General features: G+C 46.7%; 1 protein-coding gene across 2 annotated transcripts in view; it reads right to left on the reverse strand.

Annotated features, from left to right (window-relative positions):
* Positions 1 to 12,477, reverse strand: part of ITPRID2 (ITPR interacting domain containing 2) — a 96,201-nt gene that overhangs the window by 44,720 nt on the left and 39,004 nt on the right. For both annotated transcript variants that reach the window (XR_013228008.1, XM_077319541.1), the window contains exons 7-8: positions 10,513 to 10,721; positions 8,921 to 9,615 (exon numbers count right to left, since the gene is read on the reverse strand). Coding sequence is in view for 1 of the 2 variants with exons in the window: in XM_077319541.1 (XP_077175656.1) it covers positions 8,921 to 9,615; positions 10,513 to 10,721 (904 nt within the window). In the remaining variant the exon portion in view is untranslated. The remainder of the gene's footprint in view (positions 1 to 8,920; positions 9,616 to 10,512; positions 10,722 to 12,477) is intronic.

Raw genomic sequence — 12,477 nt, forward strand, 5'->3', positions numbered from 1 at the left:
ACATTTAAATTGCCACTGTCCACTGCACTGGTATGTCACTTCCAGATACAACCCAGAAGTGACGATGGGTAGTTCTAGGAATGTCCAAAAACTCTATGGTTTACCAGAGAGTTTCCGGTGTTTCCCAGAGCTCCCCACCAAAGTCACACGTCTCTGCCACTGACTGGCAAGATCAACCTGGCAACCCTATCCCGTCCTACTCTAAATTCTAATCACTATATCACACTGCCTCTCAGTTTCTATTGGGCGAGGATGGTCTATCCCACACTGAAGCATATCACAGAATTCCCCAGAACAAAAAGCTGCACTTCCTTTCAATGTTGGCCTGGCAAGAGGCAATCTGACTGTCAGGATTATTCTGTGAAGGGCGAGGACGAATCGCTGTGCTGGCTTTTGGAAAAAGAATCTTTTCTAGTATGCATGTCTTTGCAAGCATCGTCTTTCCCTCTCGCATTTCACAGGAGTAGACCATCAATGGTCCATCTCCATCGCACAATGTTTTAATAAAACGAGCATCTAATGGTTGTGGAAAAACGCAGGCTTAAAATTGAAAAAGACAACATGGACTTGAAATGGTGCCAATGAATGGCTTACTGAAATGGAGAAATTCACTTTTTAAAACCCACAGTGCTACCGATGTTCCTTCTGACTCCATCTCACATCAGAATACAAAGTACGTAAGAGCTGCAACTATTTGAGACTATTGGGCGAAGCAGTTTACCACCTAACAACAGGGAACTTTTTAAAAATCCCCAAACTCGACTTTCTCATTTTGAGCCTCTGCTCAACTTTTAGACCCCCCCCCAATGTTTAAATGTACTCTCTGTTGGGAAAAAAAGGCTTTGTTTCTCCTCTTTCTCGAAGCAAATTCTGACAACATGGTGGTTTATTAATATAGGAACGGCCATTATCATGAGATTTCCTTTCAGGAAAAGGCATGCATTCAAAATCCCAAGCCGAAAGAATTGTTCAACTCCTAGCTTGCCTTAAAAAAAAAAATTGGCTAAAATACTTTTGAAACAAAAAGTGCTTCAACTTTGCCCAAAGAAACAAAATTGAGGTATTTTTGTATTCAGTTTTGTTGTAATACCAATTGTCTTGAGGGGTGAAGGGAGGCAAAATATCCTCAGTGCCCCTCCTGGTTAACCAGCGAAACAATGGGGTCTTACGCAAGAGAAGGAATGACAGAGTCTTTCAGGGAGCTGGGCCTCACTTGATACGTTACAGAAAGGAAATGGTTCAAAACAAGCCTTGCCAGAAACAGAAGGGAAAAAACACTGCACAGAACCAATGAATCTGGCTCTGACCCACAAAAGGTCACCATAAATAGCCACCAATAGGAGTTCTCTTTTAAACAGACCAACCAACACTTTAGAGCAGCCTTTCTCAATTTTTCTACTGTTGAGAAACCCCTGAAATATTCCTCAGGCGAGGAGCCCCAGAAGTTGTGCGATCATGCAGAATATGGATGGGAAGCATAGCTGGGTAGATACCCACCTGGGGCCCCTCCCCTTCCCACCCCCTCCAGGCCCATCATTGGCCACTTGGGAGGGCGGGTCGATATATCCATATATCATTGGCCACTTGGAGGGCCCACCCATCCAGGGTGGGTACACACCCACCCTGGGCTCCTCCCCTTTCCACCCCCTCCAATCCCATTTTGGGGGAGGGGGGGAAGATCCACAAGATCCTATATGGGCACATCACAAAATAAATGTTTAGCAAATTTTTAAAAAGATATAAAAACTTAACTCCCACCCATGTGGGAAACCATTCGAAGGCTGTTGAGAAACCCCAGGGTTTCGTTGAGGAAGCCTGATCTAACCCATTAGATGCTTTACGATGATGTATAATAACAGGAATGTTTAGTTATGGATAAAACAACGCAACCTATGTCAAGACAGTAAGCATTCTGCCAGCTTTCTTAGTCTCAACCACTGTCCCACACATCATAGATCATTAGCCAAGTATCATTAATCACTATTACTGACTGTACACAGTGATTTTACAGCTTAAACACGAGATAAGAGTACGGCCCCAATCAGATTTCAATGTAAAATTTGGCACTGGGGATGATTCTATTTCAAATATTTACATCCCGCTTTCCCACAATGCCGCCTCCAAAGCAGAAACATACACAGATGAGACATAGGAAACAATGCCTATCAAGTGAACACTACCGGTCCTGCGACATCTATCCCCACCAGCTGCCAATCATCAAAGACATCCATATTTATTTATTTAACATAACAGTGAACAGTTTAGGGATGGGCATGGGAAAAGCAAAGGGGCGAGGGACAAAGGGAAACAAACACAGCCATGCCAGGAGATCAGAGATGCCAACGAGGGATCCCAACAGTGAAGATGACTCCCTGCACAAACCATGGCACAAACCACCTCAAGGACAAAAAACTACTGCCTTTGTCGACTCACGGTGGGAAACAAGTTTCATTCTCCTACAGAGCAATTTAAGGGACACCCCCCCCCCACAGATCACCAGCACCTACTTTATTGTGCTTCAGGTGAAAGCATCTTTATTTGCATAAGCTTTCAAATTATCTTATCTGGTTGCTGAACACAGCTTTTTTTTTTTTAAGCTGTTGATTCATATCTGCTATAGGGTACCTCTGGACTAATTGAGGGCAGGAATGATTTGATTATGTAGTTTATGTATTTCATGTATTTTATGCTGTTTTATATAGTTTATATTATTGCGTTGTATTATTATGAAGGTAAAGGTAAAGGTATCTCCTGTGCAAGCACCGGGTCATGTCTGACGCTTGGGGTGACGCCCTCTAGCGTTTTCATGGCAGACTCAATACGGGGTGGTTTGCCAGTGCCTTCCCCAGTCATTACCGTTTACCCCCCAGCAAGGTGGGTACTCATTTTACCAACCTCGGAAAGATGGAAGGCTGAGTCAACCTTGAGCCGGCTGCTCGAATTGAACTCCCAACCTCATGGGTAGAACTTTCAGACAACATTTCTGCTGCCTTACCACTCTGCGCAACAAGAGGCTCATTGTATTATTATAGTACTAGAGTTAAAGCCCGTTGTAGGTGATACAACATGGCCACCTTCCCATGGGAGGGAGGGAAGGGGGTGTTCCTGTGTTTTATATATGTGAATCCCTGCGTGAATCTTTAGTTCTGCCTATTCTTGCATTGGATGCTTTTGCTTGAGAATAAAGAAACTTTACAAAATACAAGTTTCCTGGTCTACAAGTCTAGAATTCGGACAGAGGGCCAACAACTGGGCAGAGAGGCCGAGACCTTCCCCTGATGTTTTTCCTGGCTCTGAGATTCAAAGGCTTAGTGCCTCTGAATGCAGAGGTTTCCCCTCAGCCGCCATGGCTAGTGGTCACTGAAAGACTTCTCCTCCACGAATTTATCTCATCCCCTTTTAAGGCTGTTCCTGTGGTCATCACTATATTCTCTGGCAGGGAATGTCACATTTTAATAACTCTCTGTGTAAAGTACTCATGATCTTTATTCTGCATACAATAGGTTTCTATGACTGCACCAGTATACAAACTTGCGTGCTGCTTCCTTGAACTGCTAGCCCAACATCTAAAATCAGCTGGGATAATTGAGTGCGGCCAGTTACTTCTTGTATGGTTGGTTCTAAGCATTCTTCAAAAATGTACAGTTAGGTACAGCACTCACATGAAAAAGTCTTATACTCAATCACCCCATCGTTCCATCCTCGTCAGTACCATGATCATCTATGTTAAAAAGATAAAGGTAAAGGTATCCCCCTGTGCAAGCACCGAGTCATGTCTGACCCTTGGGGTGACGCCCTCTAGTGTTTTCATGGCAGACTCAATACGGGGTGGTTTGCCAGTGCCTTCCCCAGTCATTACCGTTTACCCCCCAGCAAGCTGGGTACTCATTTTACCGACCTCGGAAGGATGGAAGGCTGAGTCAACCTTGAGCCGGCTGCTGGGATTGAACTCCCAGCCTCATGGGCAAAGCTTTCAGACGGCTGCCTTACCACTCTGCGCCACAAGAGGCTCTTCGATCATCTATGTTAGGGTGGGCCAAACTGTGGCTTTTCAGGTGTTTGTGAACTACAATTCCCATGAGCTTCTGCCAGAATGTACTGGCAGGGGGTTAGGGAATTGTGGTCCATGGACATCTGGAGAACCACAGTTTTGCCACCCCCTGGTCTACACCAACTGGCAGCTGCTCTCTATCCAGGGTCTCCGGCAAGAATCCTTCACATCGTCTACTTCCTGACCTTTTAAACAGAAAACAATGCCGATTGAACCTGGGACCTTCTGCATGCTGAGCAGATGTTCTACAACTGAGCTGCAGCCCCTCCTATTTTCATGATTTCTGCAGGGGGGAAAAACAAACACTTTTTAACAAGAACTGAAAATAGAAAGGAGCCCATTTATTAACACAAATAGGTTAATCCTGGTATTTGTTGCCTTTTAAGAAGAGGTATGCTGTGCTCTGGTTGCAGGGGGTTGTGTGGATTCCAGGTCATTCAAATAGCAATTGTATACACTTGCATATGCCTTTAAGTGAGTGAGTGTAATCCTCATGATGTGTCATCCTTAACAACATAAACAAGAGCCAGCTTGGTGTAGTGGTTGACTCCCTACTCCCCCACATGCAGCCTCCTGGGCTTGCCACAGCACTAATAAAGCTGTTCTGTCTGAGCAGTGATATCAGGGCTCTCTCAGCCTCACCCACCTCACAGGGTGTCTGTTGTGGGGAGAGGAAAGGGAAGGCGAATGTAAGCCGCTTTGAGACTCCTTCGGGTACAGAAAAGCTTCATATAAGTACCAACTCTTCTTCTTCTAAAAGAGGTACCCCCTTTCAAACCCATTGCCTTTACTGGGTTTATTGCCATGCAACTGTGCTTTGGAGCGCACTGCAAGTTTAGCACAGCCCGAATGATCTACTCTGAATGGCAGCAGGACTGCAGGGGTCTTAATCAGAGATCATTCACATCACACCACTTACCTCAGCGAAAGCCAGCATGGTGTGGTGCAGTGGTTCCCAACTCTTTGCTGCCAAGCCACATTCCTAGTGACACCCCCCCCCCCATGCACACATACACCTCTTTCCTTGTATTAGGTCTACTGCAAAATCAAAACACACTATAGAGCACACTGGGCAGGGTTCCCTTTTCACAAACTACCCACAACATGGCTGTTCTTATTCAACTGTTGACCGCTGAATGGGGACACTGGATTGATGCAAGCCAATAGCCAGAATCCAACAACACAATAGCCCAAATCCAACAGCTTCCAAGGGCATAGAATGCCCCATTTCCCAATTAAACAACAACAATAAGGTTTATTAGGCTTGAATTCTACTTAGCCTCAGGGGTTCGGTAGAATCCGAAACAATGCTATTGATTCTAATTTTGAAAGGCTACGATCGGAGAAGGTCAGTGGAATGAAATTGGGGGGGGGGGGAGGCTCCCAGGGTTCCCAGTAAATCTATTACTGGGTGGGGGAAAGGCCATGGGAAACTATGCAAAGGAACAAACCAAACTTTCGAATTGGAAGCATGCACAAACATATCTCTTCTAATCTCAAAACGCTTTACAAATCTTGCCTTCGTCTCTGCCACCCCTGTGAAGGTTCGGCACTTCCTTCAGAAAAAGGATTCAAAACCTAGCACAAAGCCAATTTGCTGTCTGTAGCCAATTCAATACATTAACCCCCCCTTCCCCATCTTCACCTGCACTCCAAAGCGCTTAGATCTGTCCTGTCATCGCCAGAGCACAAGTCAACACACAAATCAAACACATTTTCATGCAACAGATACTGCATTCCCCACCCCAGACGAAATCAATCAGATGCATATTAAAAAGGTCCTCTTACAAGCCATTTCACAGGTCTCGGTTTTCATAGGAGAGACTCTCGGGGCTCTTCCTTGTTCTTTTCGGTCGCCCACCTTTGATCGGGGGACAGGATCTAAACGGTGCCTGCATTTCTGTCTCCGAGTTCGCAAGCCTTGCCCCGCTCCACCCAGCCCCGCTTCTTTCGCCAATATCAACACTGGGCGCAGGCAAATGAGGATCCTGATAGGACTGCGGAACAGAGAGCCAAAAAAACAAAAGGCAGCTGAGGAAAATGTATTCCGACTATCTTGAGGAGAACAGACTTCCTACAGGAGCACAAACCTTCGGGGCTGCAAGGTGGCAAAGGGAAAAACAAACAAAATTCTTGCTCTGACATTTCGGTCACGTTCTCCTTATGGGGAAACGGCACAAAAGAAACACCAGGGAAGTGGAAGGCGAAGAGTCATGTTCTGCCACATTGTTTGTTTATACTTATAGTTTGATTTGTACACCGACCCTTCTCGGACTAGCTGTCTCGGGGTGGTGAACATCAGCAAAGATACAAACATTTCTGTTATAACACAATACATAATACATCCTTGTAATTAGAAAATATTAAGATGAAAGGAATTAAAATTGCTGGCTGATTCTGAGGAAGCGCACAACCCTAATCTGGAGAGCCGGGGTAGATTCCCCACTCCTCCACATGTAGTCAGCTGGGTGACGTTGGGCTAGTCACAGACCTGTTAGAGCTGTTCACACAGAACAGTTCTGTCAAAGCAGTCTCAGTCCCACCTACCTCATAGGGTGTCTGTTGTGGGGAGAGGAAGGAAAGGCGATTGCAAGCCACTTTGAGACTCCATCAGGTAGTGAAAAACGGGTAATAAAAACCAGCCCTTTTTCTTCTTTACAACCAAGAAAGGTTTATTCAAAGTATCAGCTTTCATATGCATGCACACTTCTTCAGATCCAAAGAAGTGGGGCATACACATGAAAGCTTATCCCATGAACAAAGCTTTGATGGCCATAAAAGTGACACTGGCCACAAACATTGTTCTCATCACATGTAACTAGCCCTCATGAGCCATCTACAACTCTGGCTGGGACTTTGCTTTAAGCAATTATAGTATGATGATCCATGTTATCTGGCACTTTAATATCCGGAAAAGGTGGTTAACCAGCATATGAGATAACTGGGTTGGCTTGTGGGGGTCAGAGGATGGGCAGAAGAGATTGCAAAACGCCATGGCGGCTAGAAGAACACAGCTAACTAGGCGGAGGGAGAGAGAGGCGAGAGGCGAGTCAAGCCAGTGGTACAGACAGCAAAGCCCTGGAAGTGTGATGTTATGCAGGAGGCCGGTAGGAGCAGGGCTAGGAGGAAGCCTCAAAATAAATGCACATGGCACAAAACTCAAGTAACCAGCACACCTGAATATCCAGCAACCTGAATATCCCAGTCCCCTTGAGTATCAGAGAGCACAGTTTGTACTGTATTATTTTACATAATTCACGGGCCAAACCACCACAGATGCAAGACAAAGAGGCAAGATCGCACCACACACACAAACTCTGCCCCATTTGGAATTTGGGCACTGCTAAATTTTGCCCACCAACTCCTTTAACTTCTACCAACTGAAAGCTGAACTGCTCCTCTTTTACACCCTGCAGTCTTTAGTTATGCAGTCCATTGCAAGACCTATGGTGTCATCCTTAAAGAGAAGAAAATGCATCATGCTGAATAGGAGAGTACACGGGTGATAAAAACAAAGTCATTATTGTTGATGTTGTTGTTATAGTGTAAGATGACACAGTAAATTTATCTGAGCAAAAAAAGCAAAACATACAAACATGTCACGTTTCCACTTTAAGATTGGTCCTGGTCATCAGTTCAAAACAAAGGGGGAGGGGGGAGGAGGAGGAGGTTCTTATATGCCGCTTTCTCTACTAGAAGGAGTCTTAAAGTGGCTCTCTTTAAGTATCTGAAAGGTTGTCACTTGGAGGAGGGCAGAGAATGGTTCCTGTTGGCAGCAGAGGAAAGGACCACAGAAATGGGTTTAAACTACGTGTTGAACAGTACCAGCTAGATCAGGGGTAGTCAACCTGTGGTCCTCCAGATGTCCATGGACTACAATTCCCACGAGGGAATAGGCCCCAGGTCACCCAGCAATTCCCACTCATGGGAATTGTAGTCCATGGACATCTGGAGGACCACAGGTTGACTACCTCTGAGCTAGATAACAAGAAAAAAAAATCACTGCCAAAATAGTTCAACAGTGGAATCCACTGTCTAAGGAGGTGGTGAGCTCCTCCACAATGATGGTCTTCAAACGACCTTCTTGAGGCTCCGAGAAACCCCAGAAGTGCAGAATATGGTTGGGAAGCACAGCTGTGTACATACCCACTTGGGGCCCCTCCCCTTCCCACCCTCTCCAGGTCCATCATTGGCCATGGGAGGGGCAGGTCAACATGATTACATATGGTCATATCACTCAATAAATGTTTAACAAATTCAAAAAAAATATTAAAAATTAATTAATTTGGGAAGCCCTTCCAAGGCCCTCAAGAAACCGCAGGGTTTCACAAAACCCTGGCAGAGGACGCCTGAGCTATACTTATGGAAGCTTTATTTAGAATAAAGAATCACCTTTTACCTCGGAGCCCCACCACATACTGACTGCTCTATCGCTCTACCAAATATAACTAAGCCATCCCTTTCAGCTAAGAATTCTAAGACACCAGCCTTGGGTGACTGGGAAAATAAGTCGGAACACCGAAGCGGCAAGGAAGCTACATAACATACATCACCTCAGAACACTACAGAAAAGTGCTTTTACAGGTGTTAGATACAAGGGAATCACAGGACAGACCAAAACATCACAGCTATGAAGTCACACATGCTAGCTCGGTTAGCAAAGGGACACAGTCATAAAACTAGTGACTGTTATTACCTGTACCGCGTCCCGCTTTGGTGCGGAAGGAAAACGGGCATTAAAGTTTCAAGAGATCCGAAGAAACAAAACGTCACTGGGTTGGCCTGCTAGGCCTCAAGCTGCACTTCCAGTGTTAATGTCCAACACCGCGGAGAAAGCGAACGTCGCCACGCGCCCTGCTTTTGACTTACCTCTTCCATCTCGAAGGAATCCTTCTGGTGGAGCATGAGGCTGGCAAAGGACGGGTTGGCTAACATAGCGCAGGGTTCTTTATCCGGTGGTGACGCCGGAAGCATCAGCTCAGGAATACCCTCAAGGCCGCAAGTAGCCGAGTCTGATAGTTTGCTCTCGAGACCGGATGAGCCCGTGACAGCAGTTTGCTCACTGTGTCCACCTGAAGGACCAAGGGAGTCACTATCTGGCTCACCTGCACCAGACGTGCGGCCCTCCTGCATCCCTTCTCCAAAACTAACTCCAGCAGAACCTTGAAGAACATCCACAACGTTTGGCTGATGGCCAGGCGCTTCCTCTTTTACCGTAGCCAGCAAAGACGCTTTGAAGTGCTTTGGTGTTTTGGGTTCATTTTTAGCATCAGCATCCTCGAGCTGCCCGCTTTCAGGTTTCCCCTTTTCGACCGGCGAAGGCGTCGAAGAGCCGTTGGCTTCCCCTGCCGGCTGGTTCCCGCAGAGGTTCAGCTTCGATAAGGTCTTCATCAGACGGCTGGCCGTGTTGCTTCGGGTGAGAGGGGGCGGGCTGGCCGCCTCTTTGGCGGAAGCGGTCGAGTTCATGCTCCCGATTTTCTGCAACGGAGTGCCGGACACTTGCGAATATAAGGAAGAGAACGCGTTGGCCACGGTGGTGAGCACTTCGATCTGACGAAAGCGACCTGGCAGGGGGACAAAAGAGATGACAAACGAGAACAACGGGCGGCATTGTCCGATTCAGCCGCGAAGCTACAAACGGCTTGGGATGTGCCAAGGTGGAAGAACAAGCGCACAAAAGAAGAGCAGGGTTTCTCACACCAAGATAACTGGCCTAAAATCACATTCACGGCTTCAGGTTTCTGACCTGGGAGCTAGATCACAAGGTTCGCCTTTGAGGGGAAAGAGTCCCTGCATTGTAAAGAGAGCTGTGTTCCCAAACTTCTGTGTCAGGCAGGATTTCACATCTTTTCTCCTTCTAAGAACACTGTTACAGTCAATGTTCACGCACACTAAATTCCACTGGTGCCAAAGAGCCATCTTTTGAAAGATATATTGACCTGGATAGCCCAGGATAGCTCGATCGTGTTGGTTCTTGGAAGCTAAGCATGGTTGGGCCCAGCCAGTATTTGGATGGGAGACCTCCAAAGTATACCAGGTTTGTGGCACAGAGGCAGGCAATGGCAAGCCACCTCTGAACGCCTCTTGCCCTGAAAACCCTATGGTGGGGGGGGGGCAAACTGAGGTTCTCCAGATGGTCGTGGACTACAATTACCATGATCCCCTGCCATGCTAGCAGGGGCTCATGGTAATTGTAGTCCATGAACATCTGGAGAGCCATAGTTTGGCTACCCATGCACAGGGTTGTCAAAAACCACCTGTGCTCTGATGGCACTTCCCATAACCACACACTGGATCCAGGACATGGATCATGTGGAGTTTGTAGATCCTCCCAGCCTTCCTGTTCCTCTCACATTTTTCCCAAGATTAGAGGGGTTCTAAATAAAGGGGGGGGGAGAGAAATGACCCCCTGAAGTCATATAGCTCTTTGCTATGTTTTAAATGAATATAGTATTACTTACTCGTCAAAGCAAAATTTGGATTTTCTACTTCCATACGCTGCAGCTGGGCGTTCAGAAACACTTTGATATCTATTCCTCTGGCAAACGACGCTGTGTTGAAGAACCTCGGCGGGATTTTAGAAGCAATATCTGGTTCATCGCGGCCAAACCCAAGATTGTAAAGAACCTCTTCGGGATCCTCTTCGTACAGTTCCAGGAGTTCAGACACACTAGACGAAAAATAAAAAGGAAACGTCCTTCTCTTTCTCTAGGATAGGCTTTCTCAACTAGGGTTTTGTGACGCCCTGGGGTTTCTTGACAGCGGTTCCCAAATGAGTGGGATTTAATTAATTTTTAATATGTTTTTCAAATTTGTTGAACATTTATCAGGTGATAAGACCACATATGGAGCCTCTTGTGGCGCAGAGTGGTGAAGCAGCAGACATGCAGTCTGAAGCTGTCTGCCCATGAGGCTGGGGGTTCGATCCCAGCAGCCGGCTGAAGGTTGACTCAGCCTTCCATCCTTCCGAGGTCGGTAAAATGAGTACCCAGCTTGCTGAGAGGTAAACGGTAATGACTGGGGAAGGCACTGGCAAACCACCCTGTATTGAGTCTGCCATGAAAACGCTAGAGCAGGGGTAGTCAAACTGCGGCCCTCCAGATGTCCATGGACTACAATTCCCAGGAGCCCCTGCCAGCGAATGCTGGCAGGGGCTCCTGGGAATTGTGGTCCATGGACATCTGGAGGGCCGCAGTTTGACTACCCCTGCGCTAGAGGGTGTCACCCCAAGGGTCAGACATGACCTGGTGTTTGCACAGGGGATACCTTTACCTAAGACCACATATGGTCATGGTGACCCGTTCACTCTCCCCAAATGGCCAGTGATGGGCCTGGAGTGGGTGGGAAGGGGAGGTGCCCTGGTTGGGCATGTACACAGCTATGCTTCCCAATCATATTCTGCATAATTGCGTCACTTCTGGGGTTTCTCAAAGGATGAAGAATCTTTCGGAGATTTCTCAATGGTAAAAAGCTGAGAAAGGCTGCTCTAGGAAACAACTCCCTGAGTATATATAACTATTCATAAGATATACGACCCAGAGAATCTGGTTATCTTTGGATTTAAGGTTTAACCTGCAGTCACCAGTACTGAAAGTGGTGGAATGACAACTCGGAACTCTTCTGAGTTGACCTTCAAGCCTCCATTTTGGAGGCTAAGTCTGAGATCCTTTAAATCTTGTTTAGTTGCAACTTCTATCAGAGCGAGATTGCCTTTCAAGGAAAGGTGTTTAAGACCAGGAGGTGATATCACAACTTACTTCCCAGACTGAAACCTCATGGATATCTTGGGAGCAAATGCCTATGCAAATTCCATGCATGCTACTGCCTTCGGCCGGGGGATGTAAAGCACGTCAAGTGGGAAGCTGCCTTGAACTCAATCAGACCATCCGGGTCTCTCTGGGGTCCCAGGCAGAAGTCTTTCACATTGATTTCTGCTTGTTACTTTTAACTACAGGTGCCAGGGGTTGATGCTGGCACTTTCTGTTGTACAGAGCAAAAAGGTGCTTCTGCTGAGCCACGGCACATCCCCAAAGTCACATAACCTCATATCATCATCTAGCACTGGTGAAAGTTGAATTATTAAATTTTTAGCCCACCACTCTCCAAAGACTCGGGGCAGGTTACTATGCATAAAACTCAAAAAAACCTATAGTCCCTCCCCCATAAAACAGAACAGAAATATAAGATTGGTGGCATAATCCCACCCTCCCAACCCACAGCTATTCAATACCGGGGTGGGGTACCAAGATGTTACCACGTAGCCTAAGGAGGGGCCTCATTGTTTCCAGCCCTGGCCTCAACCAAAGACCTGGTGGAAGAGCTCCATTTTGCAGACCTTGTGCAATGCTGATAGCTCCATCAGAGCCCTCAGTTCTCCCATGAGCTTATTCCACCAGGTTGGGGCCAGGACCAAAAAGGCCCTGGCC

Source organism: Paroedura picta, chromosome 2 (assembly GCF_049243985.1).
Source record: "Paroedura picta isolate Pp20150507F chromosome 2, Ppicta_v3.0, whole genome shotgun sequence".
NCBI classification, from domain to species: Eukaryota; Metazoa; Chordata; class Lepidosauria; order Squamata; family Gekkonidae; genus Paroedura; species Paroedura picta.